Genomic DNA, 26629 nt, shown 5'->3' on the forward strand with positions numbered 1-26629 from the left:
CATGCTATCATTGCCGGTCATGTGTTGAGAGCAACCGCTATCAAGTACCCAATGTTTTCCACCGGCTTTGTAGTTCACCTACACACATGAGAATCATTTTTGAGTTTTTGGAACACAAGCAAGCTTTGGGCCTTGCACATGTGTGACAAGAGCTTTGGGGACCCAAAGTTTCTTGGGGAGCTTCTTCTTTCTTCCTTTGAGAGCTTGCCAATGAATTTGGTTTTCACCTTGCCCTTTACCTTACTCAAAAGAAAATGGTTATTTTGATGCATAGACGAGTAATTTTTAGGTAAAGTAGGGAAAGGACGTGATGGCAAGGGACACTCCCTAGTGTGGTGCCCGGTGACTTGGCAATGTTGATAATATGATCCAACTTCTTCAATGAAGCTAGTCTTGATCTCCGGAGAAGGAGAAATGAACCAAGACCTCTCTTGTCATAGTCACGAGCATTGTTGAAGAGAATTTCCTTGTGGATGTATTCTCCTCGTGAGAGCTTCTCCACACTACTCTTGAGGCTTGTCACTTGATCCATCAATTCCTTTTTCCTAGAGGGAGCAAGCTCGGGCAAAACATTAGTAGCATTTGCATCATTGAGTAGGTCATCACATGAAGTAGAAGCATTGACCTTTTCAACATTTTCATTGATAGAGTTCTCAAGACTCGGGTCAATTAATTCATAGGCAAACTCAAGCTCTTGATATTTGTGAGCCAACTCCCTATGCTCTTGCTTGAGCTTTTTGTGATTCTTTTCAACTTGCTTAGCAAGTGCAAGTGACTCATGGTGCTTTTTGAGCAAGTCATTGTACTTGCCAAGCAAATCGGAGTGAGCTAGCTCTAGCTTGGCATGAGTGCTCTCAAGAAGCTTGACCTTGCCCTTTTCCCTCTTGATGACGGATGTATACTCATTGATGAGATTAGTAAATTCATTAGGATCAAGCTCATCATCACTATCACTATCCTCCTCACATACATTTATGTTACCTTTTGCCATGAGGCACATAGGAGGTGGAGGTAGCAATGGTTCTTCATTGGTGAGAGTAATGGTGACGACGTCTTCTTTATCACTAGATTCTTCACTTGATGAGACATCAGTCACCCATTCTTGTTTTTCTACCAAGAAGCTTCTCTTGGTGTTGCCTTTCTTCTTTGGGAAGAGCTTGGTCTTCTTGTCATGGCTCTTCTTCTTCCCAAGTTTCTTGTTTTTGTTCTTCCTTTCATCTTCATCATCATCGCTTGAATCATGGCGATGCTTGCTTTTGTTATCATTCTTTCTTTTGTCCAGCTTGGGGCAATCTGGAGAGATGTGACCTTTTTCTCCATAATTGTAGCATGTTTTGTTCTTGACATCTTCTCTTGGCCGGAACATTCTTCTTTTAGGGTCAAAGTTGTAACTCTTCTTGTTGATCTTATCACTCAAGCGTGTGAACTTTCTCATCATGAGAGCAAGTTCTCCATTATCTTCATCATCGGATGAGCTTTCATGACGATCATCTTCTTCATTGCTTGAGCTTGATTCTTGCTTGATCATCTTGACCTTGCGGTGCTTGTCGACCTTGGTTTTGAGAGCGATTGATTTGCTTGAAGTTGGCTCTTCGGACATACCAAGAATACCCATTTCATGAGCGCGAATTTTGCCCACTTCCATCGTATCAAGATTCTCCTTTTGAAGCATAGCATTGATGATGTTGTATTTGGGATTCGGAAGGAGCATGAGTATCTTACGGTTGATGGAGCCACTGTCAATTTTAGATATTTCAAGTGCATTAATGTCCTTGACAATGACATTCAAGTGAGAATACATATCATTGCAATTTTCATTAGCTAGCATTTTAAAAGAATCATACTTAGCTCTAAACAAGTGATATTTTTGCTCACGATCTTTGGTGGAGTCTTCATGAATTTCAATAAGCTCCTTCCAAATATCACTTGCCAAGTCCATATCATTAATTCTAGCAAAGACTTCCTCACTAATGACTTCAAAAATTGCATTTCTAGCCTTAGCATTCCACTTGAGTTGTTCCGGGGTGGGAGTTCCGGTGAACCCGGTCTTTGTTGCTAACCACACTTCGGGGACAATCGCATCAAGATATGCGGCCATGCGAACTTTCCAATAAGCAAAGTTCTTTCCCTCGAAGTGAGGAGGCGATCCACCCATCTTGGCCATAGCTCTAGGCGGTGAAGCCTAATGATCCAAATGAGCAATGAGGTTCTGATACCAATTTTAAAGATCGATGGACCAAGAGGGGGGGTGAATTGGGCCTTTTTCAAATTTCTAAAATAAAATAAAGCAACCTTAACCTATGCAATACTAGTAAGGCTCAATTTACCAACCGGCAAACTAAGCAACCTACACAAGCTATAAAGGATACAACAAGATATAAAGCTAAGTAAGATATAGCTAAGTTATGATCTCTAGGGTTAAGCACATGAATAAATTACATGAAAGTAAGTGCTTGAATGTAAAGAGTGGGCAAGAGACGACCGGATTTTTTCCCGTGGTGTCGATGTGTTGGCACACACCCCTAATCCATGTTGTGACACTCACTAAGAGTCTTGTCACCTTCCAAGTCATCGAGACGAGGGTGCTCACTAAGAGTCTCCGTTCACCATCCTGGCGTGGAGGAGCTCAAGCCACGTACAATCTTCTTCGGGCTCCCACAATCAACTTGGCAAGCTCCGCAAGAAACACCTCAATCACCAAGATCACTTAGGTGATGCCAATCACCAAGAGTAACAAGCTAGGGCCTTCACTTGAGCAAGAACCGATCACCAAGAGCGGATGCACACAAGCTTCTCCCTACTCAAGTCCTTAGCCTTACTTCTTGGATGATTGAATGATCAAATGAATGGAATGTGAAGCTCAAGGTGGCTCTCAACAATAGAATGAGTGTATGAGTGTTGCCTGGTGTCAAGAGTCATTAAAATGACCCATTGGAGGGGTATATATAGGCAGCTCACGCGGATAGAGCCGTTGGAGAAAAGCTGCCAGAAAAGTACGCAACGCCGGTTAATCCGACGGCCCTCCAAAAGTCATCGTCGGTTTAACTGATAAATGTAAACTGCCCATTTGAAATACTAGCCATTACAGCCCGGGCAATTTAACCGACTTATCATCGGTTTAACCGGTGAGTGTAGTTGTCCACTAATCAACTGAAAAACCAACTCTCTGGACAACTGCACTGAGGCTAACTCAAATCCTTCGTCGGTTTAACCGGTGAGTGTAAGCCTGGAAACCCCTGAAAAACCGACTCTCTTGACAACTGAACCGACGTTAATTTTAAACATCGTCGGTTAATCCGGTGTACTCAGTGTCCATGCTTCAGTGACAGCATTTAACCGACGTATAGAAACTTGAAGGCGTCGGTTAAACCGGTGATAAGACTTTTTCCTGATTTTGTCTGTTTTGATCTGAGTCTTGAATGAAATCCATCTTTGCTTGAGATATGAGTTGAGTAGCACTTGTTTGAGCTTCCAAGAACCTGAGTGACCAATGTGTGCATCCATTTATTGGTTGACCATGTCCATGCTCAAATTACTTGGCCTTAACCCCTCTTAATAGTGTGACCTCTACAAAACTATAAAACATATACTAATCTAAGTGTCCTTCTCAACCTTGCGACACTTAGGACTAGAAAGATCCTTAGTCTTGTTATATATTTGAGTTGAATATTGAGATCGCCTTTTTGAATAATGAAATTTAGGAGCCTCTTTAACATATGATCCAATGAGCGATAAGATTTCATTAAGCTGCACAAACTCATTAGTCACAATAATGGTTGCCATTAATCACCGAAACAAACCTTGAGGGCCTAGATGCTTTCAATCTACCCCTTTTTGGTGATTGATGACAACACAAATAATAACTTAAACGAGTAAAGCAAGAAAGGTTAACGCGCGAAAAGAAAAGCATCCATAGACATGTCATAAAGAGCAACACGCACAAGGGTCAAATATACATGTCCATGAACCAAAAAGCCAATAAAGATACAACAAACAAGTCCTGGCATCTACGAGCACTCTGCTAGCTCTACCCTCCCCCTGACTCCAACTCCTCTGTGACTCCCCTAACTCTCTCTCTCCCCCTTTGGCATCAAAGCACCAAAAAGGCGAGCTACGGATCCTACTGTAGCGGCACGGCGAGGAAGCGGTCCAGGTCGTCGTCGTCGTCGTCGGAAAGAGAACCCTCGGTGACGGACGGGAGCTGCGGGTCCGAGCTGACTGGAGGTGTAGCTGTCGTGGAGGCTCTCATGCTGGCCCTGTCTAGGAGAGGATCCGTAGAAGTCGTAATCGGGTCAGCAGAAGAGGTGTCAGCATCTGAAGACGTGACTGCTGAGGCTGCTGGCTGTGTCAACTGTGGAAGTAGGGACTCCTCTCCTCTGCAATTCTATCTAGGTATAATAGTACCGTTCAGTAAGAAATTTTGTTGAGTATCTCAGATTCATTTTTATTATTTATACTATTTAAGAAGTTTCGGTGAATCATGGAGGAGGTGGTAGGATATTGCTTGGAGCTTGAATGGGAGAAAAGGGCGCACCTGCACAGTGCACAGGGAAGAAAATGCGAAAACTCAAATTTATTAAAATAGAAAAGTGGTTCTAAAAGAATATGTCATTAGCATAGATTGATTTCCTAATCGAGAGCGGTCGTACAGCAGTCCTAACTCATGACTGGTTGTACGTTAGCTGGGTCGATCCATCGAAGTTATGTTTGGGGATGAATGGTACTTACCATTGCATAGAATGTGTCGATCTTAGCGGATGAGCGGTGTTCCATTTATTTATAATATTTGTTCATCACATTCTTACATATTATTTTTCATGATTTTAAGAATGAATTATATTCTCCTCTCTTTTTCTTAAAGTTCCATACAATGCAATTTTTTTTAGGTTCCCATACAATACAACTTGTCAAAACCTACACAAAGATACAACAACAAAACGGGGCGACCCATTCCTTTGGAGCTGTCCAGCCCAGCCCATATTCGGCCCATCTAAAAAGCAGGGCCTACCCTTTTTGTCCCTCGATAACTCTCTTTTGCACGTCCGTTCTTCCAAACAGAAAAGGGGCAATGGGGTGCTAACAATTACGAGGATGCCACTCTATCTCGTCTCCTCTCCCGCCGCCGCCGCCAAGCTCGCCGCCGGGCCACGCGCACGCGCGTCCCCTCGCCGAGGCCGCCAGACCTTCTTCCCAGCACGCCACTGCCACGTACTCTCCGTTCACCCACTCCCCACGGTCCTCTCTCTCTCTCTCTCTCTCTCTCTCTCTCTCTCTCTCTCTCTCTCTCTCTCTCTCTCTCTCTCTCTCTCTCTCTCTCTCTCTCTCTCTCATCATTGCCCGGGCTTGGTTTCTAGCAGAGCCGCCGCGCCTCCCTGTCTTCCTCCGCGGAGCGTGCGGCGGGGCGCGCCATGGCTGCTGTGGAGGCCGGCGCGTCGACGGCGCCGGAGGCGAGCTTGAGCGGTGGGTTCTTATGCTGTCTCTGCACCGTGTTGGGGTTAATTTTAATTCTGATGCTTTTGTGAATTAGTGTTAAATAGGATTCGCGTTTGTGTTTTCTCCGAACGTGGCGATCATACCAATAACTAATAAGCTTTCCTACTAAAACTAGTTCCAAGCATATTTGCTTGCACAGTTTTTTGGAGCTGAGTTTGTGTTGTAGATGCTGAGGCACTGAGCGACTGGCAAGTGGGCATGAGTTTAGTTTTCTTAGGCTTGGGCTATGCTTTTGGAATCACTTAAACCCTTCCAAAGCCCTAATATGGAAGTTTCAGGAAAGGATACAATAGTTTCCTCTTTTTTTCCGAACCGAGGCTAACCCCATTTCCATTATGAATAACCAGGGGCGGATCCAGCACTCGGTCTAGAGGGGCTCCAGCCCCCCTAGACCCCAAGAAACAATAGAGCCTCCCCTTGAGCCCCCCCTCCATTTTTAAGAAAAAAGGAGGAGGAAGAAGGGGAGGAAGAAGAAAGGGAGAGAGAGGAAGAAGAAATCAGCCTCTCCTTTAATCATTTCTGGATCCGCCACTGCGAATAACGGAAATAAATAGTGTCCTATTTGGTACCACCTTACCAGTTTAACTTGTTGGGAAGTTGTCCCTGATATATTTTTTTTATTCAAGTGATGCTTGCCTCATGATGCAAACTACTAGTGACTTTCTTCCTTTAGAGCCCAGAGCGATCCAGATTTCTGTTTTGTTTGGATCCAAGCTCTGGTTTTTTTTTAGAAGCTATGGGTTGAAGACCTCACATGTCAAGACTGTAGTAGTGGTCCAGACATCTCGATGCATTCTTACCATAAGTTGGTTTTGGCGCTCCAAGGACTAGTGGTGTATGCAAAGTATCATATAACTCACCAGAGAGTAAATTACCCCTTTGGCAGTGTAATTTAAACTTCAAACACATATGTGCCATCAATTTGTATTGGGCATAATGGTCAGTTGTTCTGCGTTCAGACAGCCTTTTGTTATGGTTGATTTGTTTCAATCATGAAGTTCATATAGATATGCCTGATTTGTTACCTTCCATACATTGATTTTACATTATCCAGGACTCGAGTGTTTGAATAAATAAATTTGTTTTCTGTTGCATGCTTGTGTTCCACGAATTTTTTGCATATTCTCTTTCAGTTATCTCATTCAAAACTGACTATAAGTTCCTACAGCCACAGGAGTGAAGCAAGCACTGATTTCATTGTCAGATAAAACAGACCTGGCCAATCTTGGAAATGGTCTTCAGCGCTTGGGGTAACCTTTTTGTTTTCTTACTCACCCTGCTTTTGAATTGTGTGACTGACAATTGGCTGCATACTTTCAAGTTCTTGCTAAATTGTATTGATTGTCGAGTTTTCCTGTACTTGATGTATTCATCACGATCAGTTTCTGAAAAGTAATCCTACCTTAGATGTGTCTAATTTATTGTTTGTTGCTCTTTCTCAAAGTCAGTGTTTGCTCCTGATAGTAAGCTTCGTGTCTTATGAAGCATCACTCCACTTAGGAATTTAGGATCTGGGTTTAGTAAAAAAAATTTCAAAAAAAAGTGATGTTTTACAATATGAACCATGAATTCATTTTTTTTTGTCGAATGTTGCTAATTTTTTTTCCACTTATACAGAGATTGTGCTCCTGTAGGTTTTCTATTATTTCCACTGGTGGCACGGCATCAAGCTTGGAAGCAGCTGGAGTTAATGTTACAAAAGTGGAGGAAATTACACATTTTCCTGAAATGGTAAAGCCTAATTCATGTTTAATTGTTCCGACATTTCTTGAAATACATGTTGCTGTCACAGTCAGTTTACCGATCCCTGGATAAAGTTTGTCGGAAATGCTTGAAATTGCATTATTTCTAATGTTTTTTAAAAATGTAATAGCTGTAACCTGTACTGTTGCCAATTTTCAAAAGTGCATCAAAGGATCAGATGTAACAATTACCTGTACTATCCAAATTCTCTTCAGTGCAACCTGAATCCTCAAAGGTTGTTGGAATAGCTAGTAGAAAAAGTACATAACTCTAATTTTCTAACTGTAAACTCGCTGGATGTTGCTGTTCCATTTCTTAAACTGATAATTATTTTTTTACTTTCCACTGATAGTTTGAAGGATGTGGATTGTCATGTTAAGGGCTTTTGACAAGCAGTATAAATTCTGCATTTCCATCATGACTTACTTCTTTTGGGGTCATTTCAGCTAGATGGGAGAGTAAAAACATTGCACCCTAGTATACATGGTGGTATTCTTGCGCGAAGAGACCAGAAGCATCATCTAGAAGCATTGAACAAGCATGGCATTGGTAAGTTTTTCTGTTCATCTGTGGGGACTCCTCTTAAATGTTGTTAAGATCTAATAAGTGTCCTGCAATGAGAAATCATAAGTCTCAGTTGACCACAGCCTTTTCTTTGTGCCACAGGGACATTTGATGTGGTTGTAGTGAACTTGTATCCATTCTATGATAAGGTCACCTCAGGTGCAATAACTTTTGAGGATGGTATAGAAAATATTGATATCGGTGGACCTACATTGATCCGAGCTGCAGCCAAGGTAACTGTATTGAATATTCAGTTATTTGATTTATTCAGCTACCAAGGCTTAATGAAGTGTTGCATGCTATATTCATGAAAAGGTTATTTCAATTTGCATATGTCATTTATACAAGTAATATTCATGTAGTACACTGATAGGAATAGTTGTACGTATGCAGGTTGCTTACTTGTGCTGTATTTGTTATGACTGACAGAACCATAAGGATGTTCTTGTCGTTGTTGATCATAAAGATTATCCAGCTCTATTGGAATATCTGGATGGGAAGCAAGATGACCAGGATTTCCGCAGGATGCTTGCATGGAAAGCTTTCCAACATGTTGCTTCTTACGATTCAGCTGTCTCAGAGTGGTTATGGAAGCAATCGAATAAAGGTATTAGCCCTACTTTTGGTAGATATGCTTATTCCAGTGGTTATGTCAATATTTTTCATATATGATGGTATCGTTACCTTTATGCAGGAGATACATTTCCTCCTAGCTTTACTGTGCCCCTGTCACTGAAGTCTACACTTAGATATGGTGAAAATCCTCATCAAAAGGCTGCATTCTACGGTGACAAGAGTCTTTCTCTAGTAAATGCTGGCGGTATTGCAACAGCAATTCAGCACCATGGAAAGGTAAGACAGTCATGTTTCGTTTTAGTTGCTGCTTCACTAAAATGGAACACAAATCATTGTAACTTGCTGACGAGCATCTCTTTGAACTGGATTACACTCCATACATGCTTTTCTTATTCGCTGTTCTTTAGTGAACTCAATTTGCACCAGTACAGTTGTGATTATTCAGGAGTTTACACGTGATGCATTTGTTTACAGGAAATGTCGTATAACAATTACTTGGACGCAGATGCTGCATGGAACTGTGTCTCGGAGTTTGAGAGCCCAACCTGTGTTGTGGTTAAGCACACAAATCCATGCGGGGTAGCATCCCGACAGGACATCCTTGAAGCATACAGGTTGGCTGTGAAGGCAGACCCTGTGAGCGCGTTCGGCGGCATAGTCGCCTTTAATACGACGATCGATGAGGTGCACAAGCTACAACTCTTCTACCTTTGCTGCTGTCCGTCATCCATTATTGTTGACACAATCATCCTATACTGTTGACACAATGAGATGCTACATATTTTAGGATCTCGCAAGGGAAATTCGCGAGTTTAGGAGCCCGACGGATGGCGAGGCGCGGATGTTCTACGAGATAGTTGTCGCACGCGGATACACTGAGAAGGGGCTCGAGGTCCTAAAGGGGAAATCGAAGACGCTGAGGATACTCGAGGCGCAGCAGAGCGGGAAAGGGATGCTGTCCCTCCGGCAGGTGAACGGCGGCTGGCTGGCTCAGGAATCGGACGACCTGACCCCGGAAGACATCACCTTCACGAAGATGTCGGAGAGGGCCCCCGAGGGCAGCGAGCTCTCGGACGCGAGATTCGCCTGGCTCTGCGTCAAGCATGTCAAGAGCAACGCCATCGTGATCGCCAAGGTGAGCAGTGCCCGTATGCTTACTTTTCTCTGTTCCGCGGACTCAAAGAGAATGAGATCGCTGGACAGCATGTTTGATCCTGTGCCCTGATGGTGGTCGAGTGTGCAGAACAATTGCATGCTGGGCATGGGCAGCGGGCAGCCGAACAGGCTGGAGAGCCTGAGGATCGCCTTCCTGAAGGCCGGGGAGGAGGCCAAGGGAGCTGCTCTGGCCAGCGACGCCTTCTTCCCGTTCGGTGAGTAGATAGAAACTTGGCGCCGCTAATGAATGCTTCAGATGGTGATACGATGATGGCGCTGAGCTCTGATTGGGTCGCGCAGCCTGGAACGATGCTGTGGAGGAGGCGTGCCGGAGCGGCATCGCGGTGATCGCGGAGCCCGGCGGCAGCATCCGGGACCAGGACGCCGTGGACTGCTGCGACAAGTACGGGGTGTCCCTCCTCTTCACCGGCGTCAGGCACTTCAGGCACTGACCGTGGCCGCCGCTAGAGGCGGCAAACAGAGCAGGGGCAGAGAGGATTCTGACTGGAGGTAGGCTGCAACAAAGCTGCAGCTGCTGCTGCTCCTGATCGAGGGCATGCCTGAGCAGAAGGGATTTGAATTCAAATCTTTTTATTTCAGTTCAAAATTCGAAAGTTGCATCGGATCCTCCAAAAAACTGTAATAAAGGATGTCCTGGGTAAAAGTGCGACTCTGGAGTCTGGAACAAAGGGGTCCGAAGGGGAAGACGTGCTATGAATTTGTTCTCCGTTCAGACGTACGTTGTATATATATGATAAATATATTTATCAGTCTACAATGGCTTATTTCTCAGTGTACATCTTGTCGCAGGAGGCTGGATGGAGCGTTTCTTGAGGAATCCTATCAGTTTTCCTCAGCCACTGTTTCGTGTATGATAAATATATGATAATGATAAGCCAGGCTGAGTGATGTAATGGCCCATTTCAAGCCAACGGGCTTTTTGTAGGGGTAGTATATATAGCTCTGCATCAAGTTGCGTGGGCCTAGAATTCCGTAAAAAAATCCATTTTAGAATACAAAATTTATCCTAAAAAGTTACTCCGATATGATCTTCAAAAAAAACTTTTATTATTATCTTTTTATAAATAAATTATAAAATATAGTTAATATATAATTTTTCGAAACAACATTACAAGATGAATCTACTTACGTCGCTTTTACATTTTCAAACACAATTAAAAAATATTTATTTATAATCAAAGTTTAGAATATTTAATTTAGGACAAATTCAAACGACTTCTTAATACAGAAGGAGTATTTAAGCCCAAATTATTCTATCCGTTTAGTTACACTAATCAATTAATGTTTAATCACTAGGGGAATCGTCTGATTTGCCGTATGCCAAAGGCACTCTGTAAAGGTCGAATCCACGTGGCAAAATCTTTGCCATGTATAACACAAAGCAAAGCACACACGGTATATAAACATCGGCAAAGAGACTTTTTGTCATGTGTCATTTTTCGAGCACACGGCAAAGATTTTATCGTGTATCAAAAAACACATGGCAAATAACTTTTTAGAAAACAAAAAAAAAACTAATTTTAAAACAGCAAAAAAATATTTTAATTCAGAAAAGATCTTACTGCGTAGCCATGAGCTTCTTTATCGTGTGTCCAATAGAAAGCACACGGCAAATAGGCAGTTTCCGGTCGTGAATATAGCTCATAATAAATAGAGATAAATAACTTCATTTTACCTTCAAGGCAAAAATTGAATGCTACTTCAAAAACTATTATATTTTTACTAAATTTTTAAATCGATGAATTCTTATATCAATATTTAAATTTCTAAGTCCCGATAGATACTCATATCTTTATTAGAACTTTTAATTATTACAAAGTTTTTAATCCCACTCCATTAGAGTTCCGCACTCCTGTTTAGACTTTAGACTCTGTTGGAGTCCTGTTTAGATTTGATATAGAAGTGCTAACTCATTAGTACTGTTGGATCCAAGCGAAACTTTAATCTATTATAAATTGAATTGTGTTTGGTGGAGAGGTAGTTTTTTTTCTGAAAATAATTTATTTTGATGGGTAGAACATTTGGTCATTGCACGCGTGCACACACTTGTGCGCCGCCCGTCCTGCTCTTATTACTGCTGTAGTAGTATATAGAACTTTTAATTATTACAAAGTTTTTAATCCCACTCCATTAGAGTTCCGCACTCCTGTTTAGACTTTAGACTCTGTTGGAGTCCTGTTTAGATTTGATATAGAAGTGCTAACTCATTAGTACTGTTGGATCCAAGCGAAACTTTAATCTATTATAAATTGAATTGTGTTTGGTGGAGAGGTAGTTTTTTTTCTGAAAATAATTTATTTTGATGGGTAGAACATTTGGTCATTGCACGCGTGCACACACTTGTGCGCCGCCCGTCCTGCTCTTATTACTGCTGTAGTAGTATATCATATCATTATTACATCGCGACATGCGCCATGCGTGTGCATGATACTGCACTGACAAAGCAGAGCGCAGCGCACGTGCGGCGAAGCGAACGAGCTGACCGATCGATCGATCGATCGCCGCCGTCCAGCCGGCCGGCCGGCGATCAGCAGGCCTTCTGGCAGGTGCAGAACCTCCGGTGACAGTAGCCGGCGGTCCAGCCGCCGCCCTCGTTGACGCAGTTGCGGGTGCAGAGGCGGTCGGAGATGCAGGGGAAGGAGCGGTGCTGGCTCTTCCCCGAGCACACGCGCGCCTCCGCCGCCACCACCCCGCCGCCGGCCCTGACGTTGCCGCCGCCGTCTGCGTAGGGATAGATCATGTGGTAATAAGCTTATTAGATTCGATCAGCAGCGGCCGGGAGAGAGAGAGGGTGTGCGTGTGTGTACGGGTGAGGACGAGCAGCACGAGCAGGAGCGCGCACGCGGCGGCCCTGGACTTGAGCTCCATCGTTACGTTGGTTGTGGTTGTCAATGGAGGCCTGGAGGGAGAGAGTTCGCCGCCGATGGTCTAGATGGGCAGCCAGCCTACGGCGCCGCCTAGTACTGGTAGTTATAGTCGACGGGGCGGACGGGGAGGCGGGCACGTGGCGGGGCGCCTCCTGCCACCTGCGACGCTGGGAGGAGGACACGTGTGAAGTGGAAGCCACGGGTGATCGGTCGATGGAAGGATCGAGCAAGCTCGCCGATCATCGTCTGCTACCTCGGCGGCACTGGCCACCGACGACACCGACACAGCGCAACTTGCATTGCCTGACCTGGCGCGCATGCAGGCTCCTGGCACGCCACGTAAGCACGCATGCACCGCACCGTGCAGGCGGTCCGCCGCGCCACGTGGCGGCGCGCACCCCGGCATGGACCGCCTATATCTGCCGGCCCGCCGCGCGCAGCATGCAGCTAGCAGTCGGTTCTTCTTCGTCAACCTCCGATCCAGCCAGCCAGTCGATCTCACTCACCTCACCTGCAGCCAGCGAGGCAGCGGCTTATCATCACCGGCAGCCCGGCAGCCATGTGGACGGGGAAGGCGGCGGCGCGGGCGGCCGTGCTGCTCCTGCTGCTCATTGTCGTCGCGCGTACGTCGTCGTCGTCTCGTCCCCGTTGATTGCTGTTGATGCATATGCAGGCGCCGGCTTGTTGATATATTCTCTCGTTGGTGTGCCTGCAGAGGAGTGGTCGCCGGCGCCGGCGGCGGAGGCGCGCGTGTGCCGGCGGCGGAGCGCGGGGTTCCATGGGCTCTGCGTCTCCGACCGCAACTGCGCGCAGGTGTGCCTGCAGGAGGGCTGGGGCGGCGGCAACTGCGACGGATTCAGGCGACAGTGCAAGTGCGTCAGGCAGTGCTAGCTAGCTACTAGCCTCTGCCGAACCTATACGTCCATGATCGACGGTGTGTGTATGTACGTACGTATACTACTAGCACTATGTGTGGTGTACGTACGTGCCCGAAGGCCGCCAAATCTGCTGGCTTTGATGATGATGATCAGAATAAAAGATGGATAATATATATAGCAAATTAAAATCGTTACCTCCGCTCTCACCAGCCCAGGCTGGGTATCCTTGGGGAACCTGCAACACAAAGGAACGGACCAAGGCACATACCCAGACACCAAAATTTCCTTCATTTTTTTTTTCGAACAAAAAATTTCCTTCATTTTTCACGGCCGGCACCATCAGCTGATTCTGCAACCGCAGACAAACATAGCATGTCAGCCCGGTGCAGGGAGAGGCGAGGTGGAAGACGCCCGAGCAGCCCCGCGCGGCGCCGTCGAGGAGGTCGCAGCGGAAGATGCTGAGGCGCCGGCGGCGAGCGCCAGGAGGTGGTCCGTCCCCGCCTTGTCATCCGCACATCACCGCGCAAATGATAACCTCCGCGTCGCAGGCGAGCCACCAGTGTTTTCTGCGCGACGGCGCCGTGGCGAGCTTCGGCCAGGGAGCGCGGCGCTACTGACCGGGGTTGAGGACGCCGCCGCGGACGAGCGTCGAGCCGATGAAGCCGCTGGCGCCGGTGACCAGCACCGTCTCCCCCTTTGCTTCCCGGCTCGCCATGCCCCGATGCTCCCTCTCTCTCGCCGTGCTCTGCCCGTGCCGTGTCGAGGTCTCCACTCGATCTCCTCTCCTAGGATGCGGTCGGCGCCCGCTTGCCGCTTCGGATCTGACAAAACAGTAACCTGGATTTTTTACAACATACAGTCCGGAACAGTTAATTGGGCACTGTACCAACACGTGCTGCTGCACACCGTCGCGGCGTCGCTGACCTTTCAAGTTTGGCGAAATAGCGGTTGTTTGGTTTCAGACTAAATTTTACACCATGTCACGTCAAAAAAAAATAGTATTTAGAATCACTACAAAACTAATTGCACAATCTTAGAGCTAAACTACGAAACAAATCTAATAAAATATATTAATCTATAATTAGTGGATGATTACTATAGCATCATTGTAGTAAATTATGAATTAATTAGATTCATTAGATTCATCTCACGAATTAGCACACATCTGTCAAAAAAATTATAAACAAATATTATTAGATACTCAAAAAAAAAACTCGGCCGGGTGGGGAAAGACCGCCCCACCGGTATTGACTTTTTAGAAGAAGTCTCGGCTTCCCCGACCGAGAAAATCCCCGAACCCTGGCCCCGCCCTGACACTGGGGGCCGTAGCCCATGAGAACCCTGCCTGGGCCATGTAAGGGTCATCAGGCCGACCTGGGCCGTCCACACCAGTGCATTGGCACCGGGGCCAGCGAGGGGATTTTTTTAACCTCAGCCTGAAATCCGCTCCCACGGGGGGTCGAACCCAGGACCTGAGGAGTGCCGCTGGGTTCCTCTAACCAACTCAGCTAGAGGCCCTTTGGCTAGATACTCCTAAATAATAAGATTCTTTTTAATATAATAGGGACTAAAAAACTGATGAAAATAAACAGGGTCAAAGTGGTCCCTCAACTATAGCTAATTTCGCTCCTGAACTGTCAAAATGTCTTCAAAATGTCCACTTTGATTCATGAACTATGCAAAGCAGGTCAATTTCGTTTAGGGCGGTGGCACACCACATACCCAATGGATGAAATTGACCCCTTTTTTGCATAGTTCAAAAATTAAAGTGAACGAAATTGAGCCGGTAGTTGAGAAATTAGTTAGGCTATTTCGCCGTAAAGGTAGTAGCTACAGTGACATGATGTGACTGATGAACTGAAACTGATGAATTTACATTGTCAGAGGCATCTTTCCCGGAAGAACTGACGCCTCGTACACTTTCGAGTTTCTTTTTTTTTTATAGGACTTTCGAGTTTCTTTTTTTGAAAGGCTACACATTCGAGTTTCGACTCGGCCGTACAAAAAACACCTCGGGTTAGTGCGTCGGTTAATCTCGTTCCTTGCTCGTGCTCGCAGATGGCTTGCGTGGCTTACAACTCCGTCTTGACGCTTTCTGCGCTCACGTCGCGGTACCCTTTCTGCGAGAACAATCCTACCAAGAAACTGGACACCTTGGTGGTGAACGAAGCAGGCTCCTTGCTCGCCACAGGGGGATTGATCTTGCATATCATATTGTAGTCATGCTTCAGGTGTGGTTTGACTATCCTCTCCTGTAACACAGACAACATTAATAAGAAAAGTTCTTCGAAATAACTGGCAGTGAAAAACGTCCTTCGTATCTTGAGTGTGATGAGTAAATATGAAGGACATTTTTCAAAAAGGAAACATGAAGAGGCCGCATTCTATGTACCTTGAACTCCTCGAATGGACAGAAATATTTGTTGCCGCACCCCTGCATACATATGGTCTAACATAACAAACGATGCATCAGAGAATTTAGCGTTATTAAAGAATGCATGAGGTTACAGAGAACGACTATGTATCTTACAATGTACTACTATGCTTGCTATATGCAAAACATTTACGTCTACAAGAACAGCTGTGCCTTTTAGTTCCAAGCAAGTTGGGCTAGGCCAGAACGTTTACAAATGAAACAAAAGGGAGCACACAATTAAGGCAAGAAGGTGCCTAGTATAAATCCCAGGAAGCCACTATTAACTGATTTCTAAGACTAAATAACACCCCACATTCATGATTATGTTTGGACAGTACTGCTAACAAGCCACAAAGTTCAAATTCAATATGTAGTATAAACAAGAGAGACCTGTGACATAAAAATCAATATCCATCCTCTTGGTCTAGTTTTGGTTTCAATTTATTTAACTGAGTACAAAACCTCTCCTCTCTACTACCAAATGATCCAAATTTATAGGAGCAAAAGAGGATCCACATATTTTCTTTTATTCACCAGCAGGTAGAACAAAAATTGAAAGTCAGCAAGTCTTACTGGCATTGAAACTGGGATTTCGTTGTGTAGAACTTGGACGAAGTACAAGTTATTTTGACCCCCAGAAGTGCTGGCATCTAAAGTTTTCCCTGGGCATTGATATAAAACCAGCATATTGTTACCAGCAAAAGGAGCTACAACACTGCCCTTCCAGTTTCTTCCCTGTGGTGGCATAGGGGGTACGTCCAATGCTTCCTCCCGCTGTATTTTTTCAAAATCTAAGAAGGCAAAACATTAGTATATGTAGATATGTCAAATGAGATACCAATCATCAATGTCATTCGTAGAGGAAGAATTAATGCATCCGTGGCCTAGGGGAAGTACCTGGACCTTCAAGGAAAAGACCAAGAAGGCAGCTGAAAGGAACAACAGTTTCTGCATGTGCAAATCGGAGCCTTGCTTTTTCATACGTACCATCAGGGTGGTTTTCTACGTTACCAAGAATTGTTCAGCTATAATTCCAGGAAAAAGATACCGATAACCAGCTAATTTTGCTGGACTCATAAAGTAGAGTTACCTTCTTTAGCTATGATTGCTTCTTCCATGGACTGGACAACATCCTTGAGCAACGGCAGTCCCATACGGTAGTTAATTGACTCACCATAGCCTTTTAGAACAAAACCCTCCAAATCATCTGTCCACTCCAGAAAATAAACCTGAACAGCACATTATTTACCTTAATTGTTAAACAAAAGCAAAGCAAATCAATGCTGAAGAATTACTTTCAAAGCATGCAAACATCAGTCAGAAAGCATAACAGATTACTGAAGAAAGAACATTAAACCTAAAGTGCAGGTCAGAAAGCATGCTAACTACGTTCTGTTAGCACATTATTTTCATGTAGCTAGCTTAATTTTGTGATCAGCAGCACAGTTATTGGATCGAATAGGATGTGCTCTCAACCAACAACAATAGGTGGGATGACGAATTACAGTTGAGAAATAAGAAAATCTCACTGTCTACCAACTGGGGAGGTTTAATTTTATGAAAAGCTTGAGCTGCATAAACTGCAACGAACAATGAAATTACTTTGAAAGTTTGAAGGAAACCACACAACTCGTAATTATATACTTTCTGAAGCACTAGCCACGCCATGAAGAAGGTATAATATTTGCAAACTAGCAGTCAATTCTAAAAGGTTTTAAGGTCCAGTATTTATGCAGTGTATTTGTGCGTCAAGGAACCAAACACAAAATGTGGAAAAAAGTTAGTTAATACAGTTAAGACATACAAGATATTTCAAGCATGAAGCATGGCAAAAGCTATAGATGTCCAAAGATGCCTACCTCAGCTTCATTAAAAAGTCCACAAGCTTGATTGGTTATATTCAATAAAGATGCTTCCTGGTTTGAGCATTCAAAAGTTAATCATATTTACTCCAGCATGTCCATGTAGGTATTTTCAGAAACACATGGAAGAAATCCCCAACACCATTTTGCACTCATTACCTGCTTACAAAGAAACCAGAGGGAAGAGACATCCTGAGTTGTAAAATTGAGGTGATAACGATTGACAAGTGCAGCTGTGACATGCTCTAGGATCGGTTCCTTTTCCTTTTCGACATCAGGCTCCTTCCTTTTCCTGTATGCCTGGTGGTATCAAGGTTTAAAAATTTAGTAATCTTTAGTCAAATATTTGGCATACCGGATGTCTAGCAATATACAAGTGTCAAACAGGTAATGATATACTTAACGTACAAGGAACAAAAAAAGGTGAGACATAAGCATGACCCTTCTAAAAAGAAATGGAATAAAGCAGCTGAGACAAACTTAAAGGAGCAAACAGAAGAGTGGATGCATCGCATGAAACAATTATCTGTAAATAACAAAAATAACAGAGTAAAATCTAGAGGCCACATGTTTATACGTTAGCATTTATGAGGTATGAAATTGTTTAGCTACTAACATGGTAGCACTATCTGACATCACTGCTGCCAATTTATGTCTTCCTATAAGGTACATTATACAGGGCTAAATTATAGTAGCGTGCTTCAAGGACCAAAATGTTTAAAACATTTTTCTAATAAAACCAAAGGTATGTGCAGCCTGTTGATACAGAAACAACAGAACAAAAAACTCAGGTCACAAACAAATCTGCCAATGTTTTTCTTCTAAAAAATGTCAGTGCTGCAATAAATAATACCTTGTATGTTTCACAGCTGTCAAAGAATCTCAGACAAATATCACTTGCACGACTCTCGCTCAGAACAGAAAAGGCACGGTTCTTTCCTGGTCCAAGCTTCCCTTTCCCAGAAAGCAATCCCAAACCAAATGCTACTGCACTAGCTGATGCTCGAGAAACCTGCATTTTGAAACATATAGCAATAGTTAACCTGTCGTGTCACAATAGAAACCAGCAACTTCTGATATGACTGCAGTTGGAACCATCTATGCTGATTCACCTATTCTGCTCAGTAATCAGATTCATCTTAGTGTAAATTATGGAAATTTTCACAATTGACCCCTTTCTTCAAAAACAACAGCAAACAGAATAACAAGGCATTATGAGTTTATGACAATCTAAATGTGGCACGAGTATTCCTTACCTTTTGGGTGATGATGTAAAGAGGACAATTTGATATATAGATGTAAGAATATACAACAACAACAACAACAACAACATAGCCTTTTTTCCCAAGCAAGTTGGGGTAGGCTAGAGATGAAACCCGAAAGAAATAAGTTCAAGGTTCAGGCACATTGATAGCTAGTCTCCAAGCGCTCCTATCCAAAGCTATCTCTTTAGAGATATTCCAATCCTTAAGTTCTCTCTTAACCGACTCATCCCACGTCAGTTTAGATCTACCTCTACCCCTCTTTACATTATCGACCCGCTCAAGAACCCCATTACGCACCGGCGCCTCAGGAGGCTTCGTTGGACATGTCCAAACCATCTCAGCCGATGCTGGATAAGTTTCTCCTCAATTGGTGCCACCCCAACCCTATCCCGAATAACTTCGTTCCGGACTCTATCCCTCCTTGTGTGCCCGCAAAACCACCGCAACATCCACATCTCTGCTACACTCAGTTGCTGGACATGTCGCCTTTTTGTAGGCCAACATTCAACACCGTATAACATCGCCGGACGAATTGTTGTCCTATAGAATTTGTCTTTTAGCTTTTGTGGCACCCTCTTGTCACAAAGGATGCCAGAAGCTTACCGCCATTTCAACCAGCCAGCTGAAATTCTATGCCTAACATCTTCATCAATGTCGCCATCCTTTTGTAGCACCGATCCTAAATACCGAAAAGTATCATTCTGGACCACCACTTGCCCATCTAGACTAACATCTCCCCCCATGCCTAGTCGTGCTGAAATCGCACATCATGTACTCGGTCTTGGTCCTACTAAATCTGAACCCTTTCGACTCTAACGTGCGTCTCCACAGCTCTAACTTCCTATTAACCTCTGCCCTACTCTCGTCAACTAGCATCACATCATCAGCAAAGAGCATACACCAAGAGATCTCAGCTTGTATATCCCTTGTGACCCCATCCATCACTAAAGCAAATAAATAAGGGCTCAGTGCTGACCCCTGGTGTAGGCCTATGTTAATAGAAAAGTCAATGGTGTTGCCATCACATGTCCGGACAAACGTCGTCGCATCCTTGTACATATCCTTAATGAGGGTAATGTACTTAGTTGGGACTTTGTGCTTCTCCAAGGCTCACCACATGACATTTCTCGGTACTTTGTCATGCCTTCTCAAGGTCAATGAAGACCATGTGCAAGTCCTTCTTCTGCTCCCTATATCTCTCCATCAATTGTCGTATTAAGAAAATCGCCTCCATGATTGACCTTCCAGGCATGAACCCAAATTGGTTTTGGGTCATACTTGTCACTCTTCTTAGGCGATGCTCGATAACCCTCTCCCAAAGCTTCATCGTATGGCTCATCAGCTTAATCCCACGGTAGTTAATACAACTTTGAACATCGCCCTTGTTTTTGAAGATAGGTACTAATATACTTCTCCTCCATTCTTCCAGCATCTTGTTTGACCGAAAAATGAGATTAAAAAACTTAGTTAACCATACTATTGCTCTATCTCCTAGGCATCTCCACACCTCAATGGGGATACCATCAGAGCCCATCGCTTTACCTCCCTTCATCCTCTTCAAAGTCTCCCCGATCTCTACCTCCTGAATTCTCCTCACAAAACGTCTGTTGGTATCGTCAAAAGAGTCATCTAACTCAAGGGTAGGGCCCTCACTCTCCCCATTAAACAACTTGTCGAAGTACTCTCTCCATCTATCCATGATCTCCTCATCCTTCACTAGCAGTCGATTTGTCCCATCCTTAATGCATTTAATTTGGTTGATGTCCCTTGTCTTCCGCTCGCGGATCCTAGCCATCCTATAAATGTCCTTCTCCCCTTCTTTCGTGCCTAGCCGCTGATACAGGTCATCATACGTCTTACCCTTTGCTACACTCACAGCTCGCTTTGCAACCCTCTTCGCTAATTTATAGCCCTCGATGTTGGCTGCACTCTTGTCAAGGTGGATGCGCTTGAAACACTCCTTCTCCTTAATAGCCCTTTGCACCTCGTCATTCCACCACCAGGTGTCTTTCCCCTCCTGTTTGTCTCCCCTACTCACGCCAAACACCTCTAAGGCCACCTTCTGAACACATGTTGCCATCTTTAGCCACATGTCATCTGTGTCTTCTCCTTCTTCCCAAGGCCCCTCACCTAGCATCCTTTCCTTAAACGCTTGTGCCGCTTCCCCTCTAAACTTCCACCACTTTGTTCTCGCAATCTTGGCACGTTTGTCCCGGTGGACACGTACCCGAAGACGAAAGTCCGCCACCACAAGCTTGTGTTGAGGGACAACACACTCCCCAGGTATCACCTTACAATCTAAGCAATCACGTCTATCCTTCCTCCTAGCAAGGATAAAGTCGATCTGGCTCGAGTGTTGTCCACTACGAAACGTCACAAGATGGGATTCCCTCTTCTTAAACACGGTATTCGCTATCAACAAGTCGTAGGCTAACGCGAAGTTCAACACATCCTCCCCCTCTTGACTCCTGCTACCATACCCAAAACCCACGTGCACTCGCTCGAACCCTACATTAGTCGCACCCACATGGCCGTTGAGATCTCCTCCTATGAAGAGTTTCTCGCTGGTAGGCACGGTACTAACCATGCTATCTAGATCTTCCCAGAACTGCATCTTGGTGCTCTCACTAAGGCCTACCTGAGGGGCATAGGCACTGATCACATTCAAAACCGAATCTCCAACTACCAACCGGATTACGATAATCCGGTCGCCTTGCCTTCTAACCTCTACGACTCCACCAGAGTAAGAATATACATGGAAGTAAATTAAAGAAGCTCCCCGTCAAAGGCTCAGAGCTAACCTGAGTTGTTCTTATTGAATATACATCAGGGTGATATTCATCATCAAACAGGTCCTGAAACCTCTCCTTCACTCTGGTGGCTAAGTTGTAGAGCTCTTCTTCTCCTTCACTAGTCAGCTCACCACCTTTAGTTCTACCCTTCCAACGTGACTCCCAGCCCTTTATCCAGGATGGAACTTTCTTCAGAGAATCACTCTTGAGACCTTGTTTTGCCTCATTAATAAGAGCTCCCAGCCTAATTGCCAATCTATCCAGCTCTTTGATTCGCTTCTTGGTAGGAGCACGAGTCCCATGTCTTGCCTAGGAAACAAAAACAAAATTATCAAATAATTTTCATTTTAGCTCACCTAGACATGCACTCCTTGCTGAACGGTATATAATTATATTTGCAACTATATACTCCCTACATTACAAATTGTAGGTCGGTTTTGCAAATTTAGATGCATAGTTTTTGCTATGCATTTAGATATACGCTAAGTCTAGATACGTAGCAAAAACTATGTATCTAGATTTATTAAAACGACCTACAATTTGGAACGGAGGGAATACAAAATATAGAAAGTTTGTGCATTACATACTAGGATCATTCCTAGCTCAAAAGGAGCTCGGCACAATATAGATAAATTGTAAATATGATGACTGTTAGTTACACTATTCACCTGCACACAAACTGGGCGAAGTCGCGAACACATCAGAAAGATGTATTGAAGCAAACTTACCACTAGATTGAGGTGGATCACACGGCACCCATCTGGGATTCGTGGCATAGAGTCGACACTAGTGGACCCTCTGGCCACATCGTATCTGGACATCACGAAGGGATTAGAGCATTTAGTACAGTGAAGAAACGGTGGGGGCAGGAATCAATTTATGGGTTTTACACAACAGTATTATTCAGATCATGCTTATTACTGGCATGGGCTCTAGCTGGCAAACCCCTGTTTCATTTATGATAGTATTATTCAGGTCACAGTTATATGAGTTCTAGCGGGCAGCGGCAGGCCTCCATTTCAATTTCTGATATTTGCAAAACACAATATATTAAAAGAAAACACCATAAGACCATAGCAACATTTATTAAAATGATTCTAGTGTACCACCTAGTAGATATAAAAATTTAAGGTCTAACTGTTGCAGGAGATCCATTCTACACTACAAGCTAGCATTGAAAATCTTCAGGTTTACATCAGAGAGACAACCGAGTTCCATCCATCAGAAATTTAGTTCGATCGAGGGCTAGTCGCAGCGTCACCCCGCGAGCACGCAGAGCTGCAGAGGACTCTACGGCGCCCCGAGTTGGGACCCGCACATTTTCATAGAAGTCTAGGGACTAGGGCTGGGCACCTAGAGCCGCGCAGCAGATACAGGGGGTGGCGGGTTCAGTTAACCCACTTCGCGATTCATCCTCGTCGCATGAGTGCGGCTGGCGATGCCCCAACTGCGGCAAGGCCCAAACCACCCACCCCCAAATCATAAGCCCTAGGCCGAATCTCCCCTGACAACACGACGGGAACACATACACCCGAACCCCACGAGCGAACAAGTTCAGATCAGTGGCTGGAGAGCCTTGAGCGGCAAGTGAGGCAGGCACCTGGTGACGGTTGAGAGGTGGCGGCGGACGTCGAACTGCCCGGCTCCGGACGCCCTCGGGACGGGGGCGGCCGCGACGAGCGCGGCGACAACAAGGAGCAGTAGCTGGGGGAGCAGTGCGCGCGGAGCAGCCATGGCGAACTCGATTCGCCTTCTCGATTTGGTGCTTTTTCCCCCTTCCTTCCAACTAGTAAGGGTGCCCGTGCTAACGCTACGGGTAAAAAAAATACAAGTTGGCAAGATAAGCATAGATTGAACTCATAGATTCAAAAACAAAAATATAAGAATTTATCATAGATTGAACTCATTTTATGGCACAATTGCTCACCATCTAATTTGTGCACGATAGTCGTAGGCTTCGAAACAACATAGCATAAGAACATCTCTATAGATTTCCTAAGAAACTATAGAGTTGATTATTACATAGCTCAATTAGACATGTTCGCAAACATTTTTATAGAGGTACAGGCAAAAACATCCCGGGATTACAATCAATCCTAAACTAACCATATCTGGAGTTACCTAATATACTCTAACATAAAGCCATGATCAATTAGCAGCTTCAAACTTAGAAAACCGGAATGCTTGTCAGGCTGATTTCATTAAGTTAGTGAAATGGCAGGTGGGCAGATATTTACGAAAATGCATATCATGTAGCACCTAGCAACCACCCGTTCGTTGGCTCATGTTGTGGTCTATCACAAGCAATACTATCTGTTAGCATATCATGGTAGCTCCAAAACTAAAGATGGAGAGGTTGTAATTTCATAGCTTGACAAATATGAATGATGGAATTGTACATAAATCATCATTGAGGTAATATAAGATACTGTTATAGACAGATGCAAAATTGCATGCGTTTGCTCTCTATAGGTTGCATTGTCAAGAAGATGGGACACTAATATATGTGATCCTCTCTATCTTAGGTTTCTACTTGCTAGTGTTTCAGTCATATTATTTCCAAAGTCTTAGTTTCAGTCAAATAGAATCCAAATTCTACAGCCTAAACAAATCCCTCGAGGCTAGAGGCTAGAGGCTGCTAGTGATGAAAAATGTGAATGTTTAATTTGCACTCCAGATCATGACCCCCATGATACCCATTTGTAGTTCCCTCTTTTCATTCAGTCGTACTCCTGAAGTGCCCCATCTTGTGCTGTCAAATAAACCTTGCCATCAAGACGCACTATCCTCACTTTATCTGAACTATATGGGAGGCCAAATTAAAAAGATCATAATACCAACTCTCTTGCCACCGAACTGCACGAAGATAAGAAGAGTTATTTTTCTTTTTTCTATTCTAACAAACTGTACTTTAGTCTGTACATATATCCTGATGTAATTGAGGAGAGTAGCATACTAATGCACCAAGGAACTGATGACCGATTGATGAAAATTGGGTAACACTATAAGATGGGGTTAATGATAAGACGAATTATTAGTCTAATTAGCAAGGATGAAGTGAGAGAGGAATCCTATAAGTTGCAGCAAGCAAGCTCAGAAACGTTGCTATGGTTGATAAAGCATTATCTTTATAACATCTAACTTTAGTACTTTACTAAATTTTTTTAGAGGTCAAATAGTACACAGAAGATGGAAAGAGGTATACAGTGCCTCGGTACAAACTAATCATACCATATATTTGGCAAAAATGGTCAATAAGCAAGAAGTTCCCAGTACCGGTTAAATGTCAAACCAAAATAATATAGAAGTGAGATCACTACTCTTGAATAATCATTGAAGATGGAAATTTATGCATCATAATGTATGAAGCTTCTCACCTGACAGTATGTAGGACAACTGATATGAAATCTTTGATGAATGGCACAGATTCGAAAACCCCTGAAGATGTTTACAATGCAATCAAACAACAGGAAAACCAGCTCTAAAATGGCTAAAGTCGTCAGCTAACAAACCAGCTCTATAATACATAAAGCAGCAAGAAATGTTGGCATGAAATCAGTATGCATTTATCACTGGCCAGTTCTAAAAATAAAACAGTATGCATTTATTAAATGACATGTGAAATCGTCAAAAGAGAAAAATGAAATGAGGTATTTCTTTCCGAAGAACATCCTCTCCTATTTTGCAAATCACTTTCTTTCTCCATGGATTTCACTGCTCTTACTCAGGCGAAGCAATAAACATCACAAATTCCTTTCGCAAGCTGATGCTCCCCTAAGTGGATGCTAGTAAGTATTCTCGAACCAGGTTAGAGCCTAAAAGTTATCTAGGTTGAACTCCAGCATCAAGCTGCTAGTTAACAGTTTTTTTCAAGCAAGCGTCACACTCAAGCTCAGTGCAAACCAAGCCTGACCATGATACAACGGCCAATCTCAAGCAGCAATCCCAGTCCAAACAAGTTGGGTGCCAAAATTTCCATGGCTTGCCAACTTGCACAAGAAATACTCAACTTCTAAATGCACGCAAAAATGATTACCTATTGACAAATATGCTCACCAAATACCACCATTAAATATTGTGTACCAGTCTTCCATGCAAACCACTGGAATCCCATTTATCCTCAATACACTCCACAATTAGTTACTCACAGCTAATTCATCGAGCACATAGCGAGCAGGATCAGGAGCGACTGCAGAGGGACTCACCTGCCGTGCGAGTAGGGGATTTGGCACGCTAGCGGGAGTCCGGCGACGGGGCAGGGGCTCCGGTCGACGGACCGGGCGGGAGCAGGGCGCCGGCCGCCAGGGCAGGGACGAGGTGCGCCGGGGGGCGGGGGCCGAGCGCCGCCACCGCTGGGCGAGCGCGACCTCGCGAGACTCCAGCCGCAGGGAGCAGAGTGGCTGATGGGATGGGCCTTTTTTTTTTTAGATCTAACCTTGTTGGGCTGGGCTGCGCTAGGGTATGCCGGGCCATACCCGTGCATACCGCTAGCTAGTCGGTACTTTTTCATTTTTATATTAAAAAAAACAAAATTTCAAAATATATGTTGAATTGGGAAATTTTCAAAAATAGGTGCCTGTCGCCCACTGGATGGGCCATGGGCGACAGGACCTAAATGTAAAAAAAATTTACATTTAGGTCCTGGCGCCCAGGGCGCATTAAATAGTGAACTTGTAAAATCGATATAAAATCGTATCAAATGAAAAACTTTATGTAACAAAAGTTGTATATATTGTTTCATAGAATCCAGAACAGTTGAGTTTGTATTTTTTCGATTTTTTTACGATTTTATATCGATTTTACAAGTTTACTGTTTAATGTGTCCTGGGCGCCAGGACTTAAATGTAAATGTGCCCTGGGCAACAGGGATCCATTTTTGAAAATTTACATATATTTTTGAAATTTTGTTTTTTTTAAATATAAAAATGAAAAAGGTGCTAGCTAGTCGGTGAGGAGGCGCGGTGGGGATGCCGGAGCGGGGCCAGGCCGCAGCGAGG

General features: G+C 44.1%; 4 protein-coding genes across 7 annotated transcripts; 2 read left to right on the forward strand and 2 right to left on the reverse strand.

The window, feature by feature from the left end:
- Positions 1 to 5050: 5050 nt before the first annotated feature.
- Positions 5051 to 10316, forward strand: LOC120678945 (bifunctional purine biosynthesis protein PurH-like). 4 transcript variants are annotated; one of them, XM_039960410.1, is made up of 12 exons: positions 5051 to 5235; positions 5358 to 5460; positions 6662 to 6743; positions 7128 to 7224; positions 7683 to 7785; positions 7903 to 8033; positions 8230 to 8407; positions 8495 to 8652; positions 8851 to 9060; positions 9164 to 9511; positions 9620 to 9746; positions 9832 to 10195. In XM_039960410.1, the coding sequence occupies exons 1-12, from the start codon at positions 5092 to 5094 to the stop codon at positions 9981 to 9983; spliced, it is 1833 nt and encodes a 610-aa protein (XP_039816344.1). In that variant the 5' UTR covers positions 5051 to 5091; the 3' UTR covers positions 9984 to 10195. The 4 variants fall into 4 exon arrangements, with proteins under 4 accessions (XP_039816344.1, XP_039816342.1, XP_039816341.1 ...); XM_039960408.1 differs by having other exon boundaries at positions 5055 to 5208; positions 5355 to 5460; XM_039960407.1 differs by having other exon boundaries at positions 5056 to 5235; positions 5355 to 5460; positions 9832 to 10316.
- A 1511-nt stretch (positions 10317 to 11827) lies between these two features.
- LOC120680040 (defensin-like protein 2) lies at positions 11828 to 12530 on the reverse strand. Its single transcript, XM_039961687.1, has 2 exons — positions 12360 to 12530; positions 11828 to 12273 (listed from the first exon to the last, which is right to left on the reverse strand). Exons 1-2 carry the CDS (start codon positions 12418 to 12420, stop codon positions 12080 to 12082), a joined length of 255 nt encoding a protein of 84 aa, XP_039817621.1. The 5' UTR covers positions 12421 to 12530; the 3' UTR covers positions 11828 to 12079.
- Positions 12531 to 12729: 199 nt separating this feature from the next.
- On the forward strand, positions 12730 to 13491 carry LOC120679767 (defensin-like protein 21). Its single transcript, XM_039961422.1, has 2 exons — positions 12730 to 13042; positions 13135 to 13491. The coding sequence occupies exons 1-2, from the start codon at positions 12979 to 12981 to the stop codon at positions 13308 to 13310; spliced, it is 240 nt and encodes a 79-aa protein (XP_039817356.1). The 5' UTR covers positions 12730 to 12978; the 3' UTR covers positions 13311 to 13491.
- Positions 13492 to 15143: 1652 nt separating this feature from the next.
- LOC120678951 (multiple inositol polyphosphate phosphatase 1-like) lies at positions 15144 to 23627 on the reverse strand. Its single transcript, XM_039960418.1, has 12 exons — positions 23560 to 23627; positions 23233 to 23442; positions 22361 to 22445; positions 21642 to 21941; positions 18429 to 18587; positions 17735 to 17875; positions 17573 to 17629; positions 16804 to 16942; positions 16611 to 16715; positions 16287 to 16504; positions 15690 to 15731; positions 15144 to 15549 (listed from the first exon to the last, which is right to left on the reverse strand). Exons 1-12 carry the CDS (start codon positions 23604 to 23606, stop codon positions 15370 to 15372), a joined length of 1683 nt encoding a protein of 560 aa, XP_039816352.1. The 5' UTR covers positions 23607 to 23627; the 3' UTR covers positions 15144 to 15369.
- Positions 23628 to 26629: the final 3002 nt, after the last annotated feature.

The sequence above is a fragment of the Panicum virgatum genome, chromosome 6N, assembly GCF_016808335.1.
Source record: "Panicum virgatum strain AP13 chromosome 6N, P.virgatum_v5, whole genome shotgun sequence".
NCBI lineage: Eukaryota > Viridiplantae > Streptophyta > Magnoliopsida > Poales > Poaceae > Panicum > Panicum virgatum.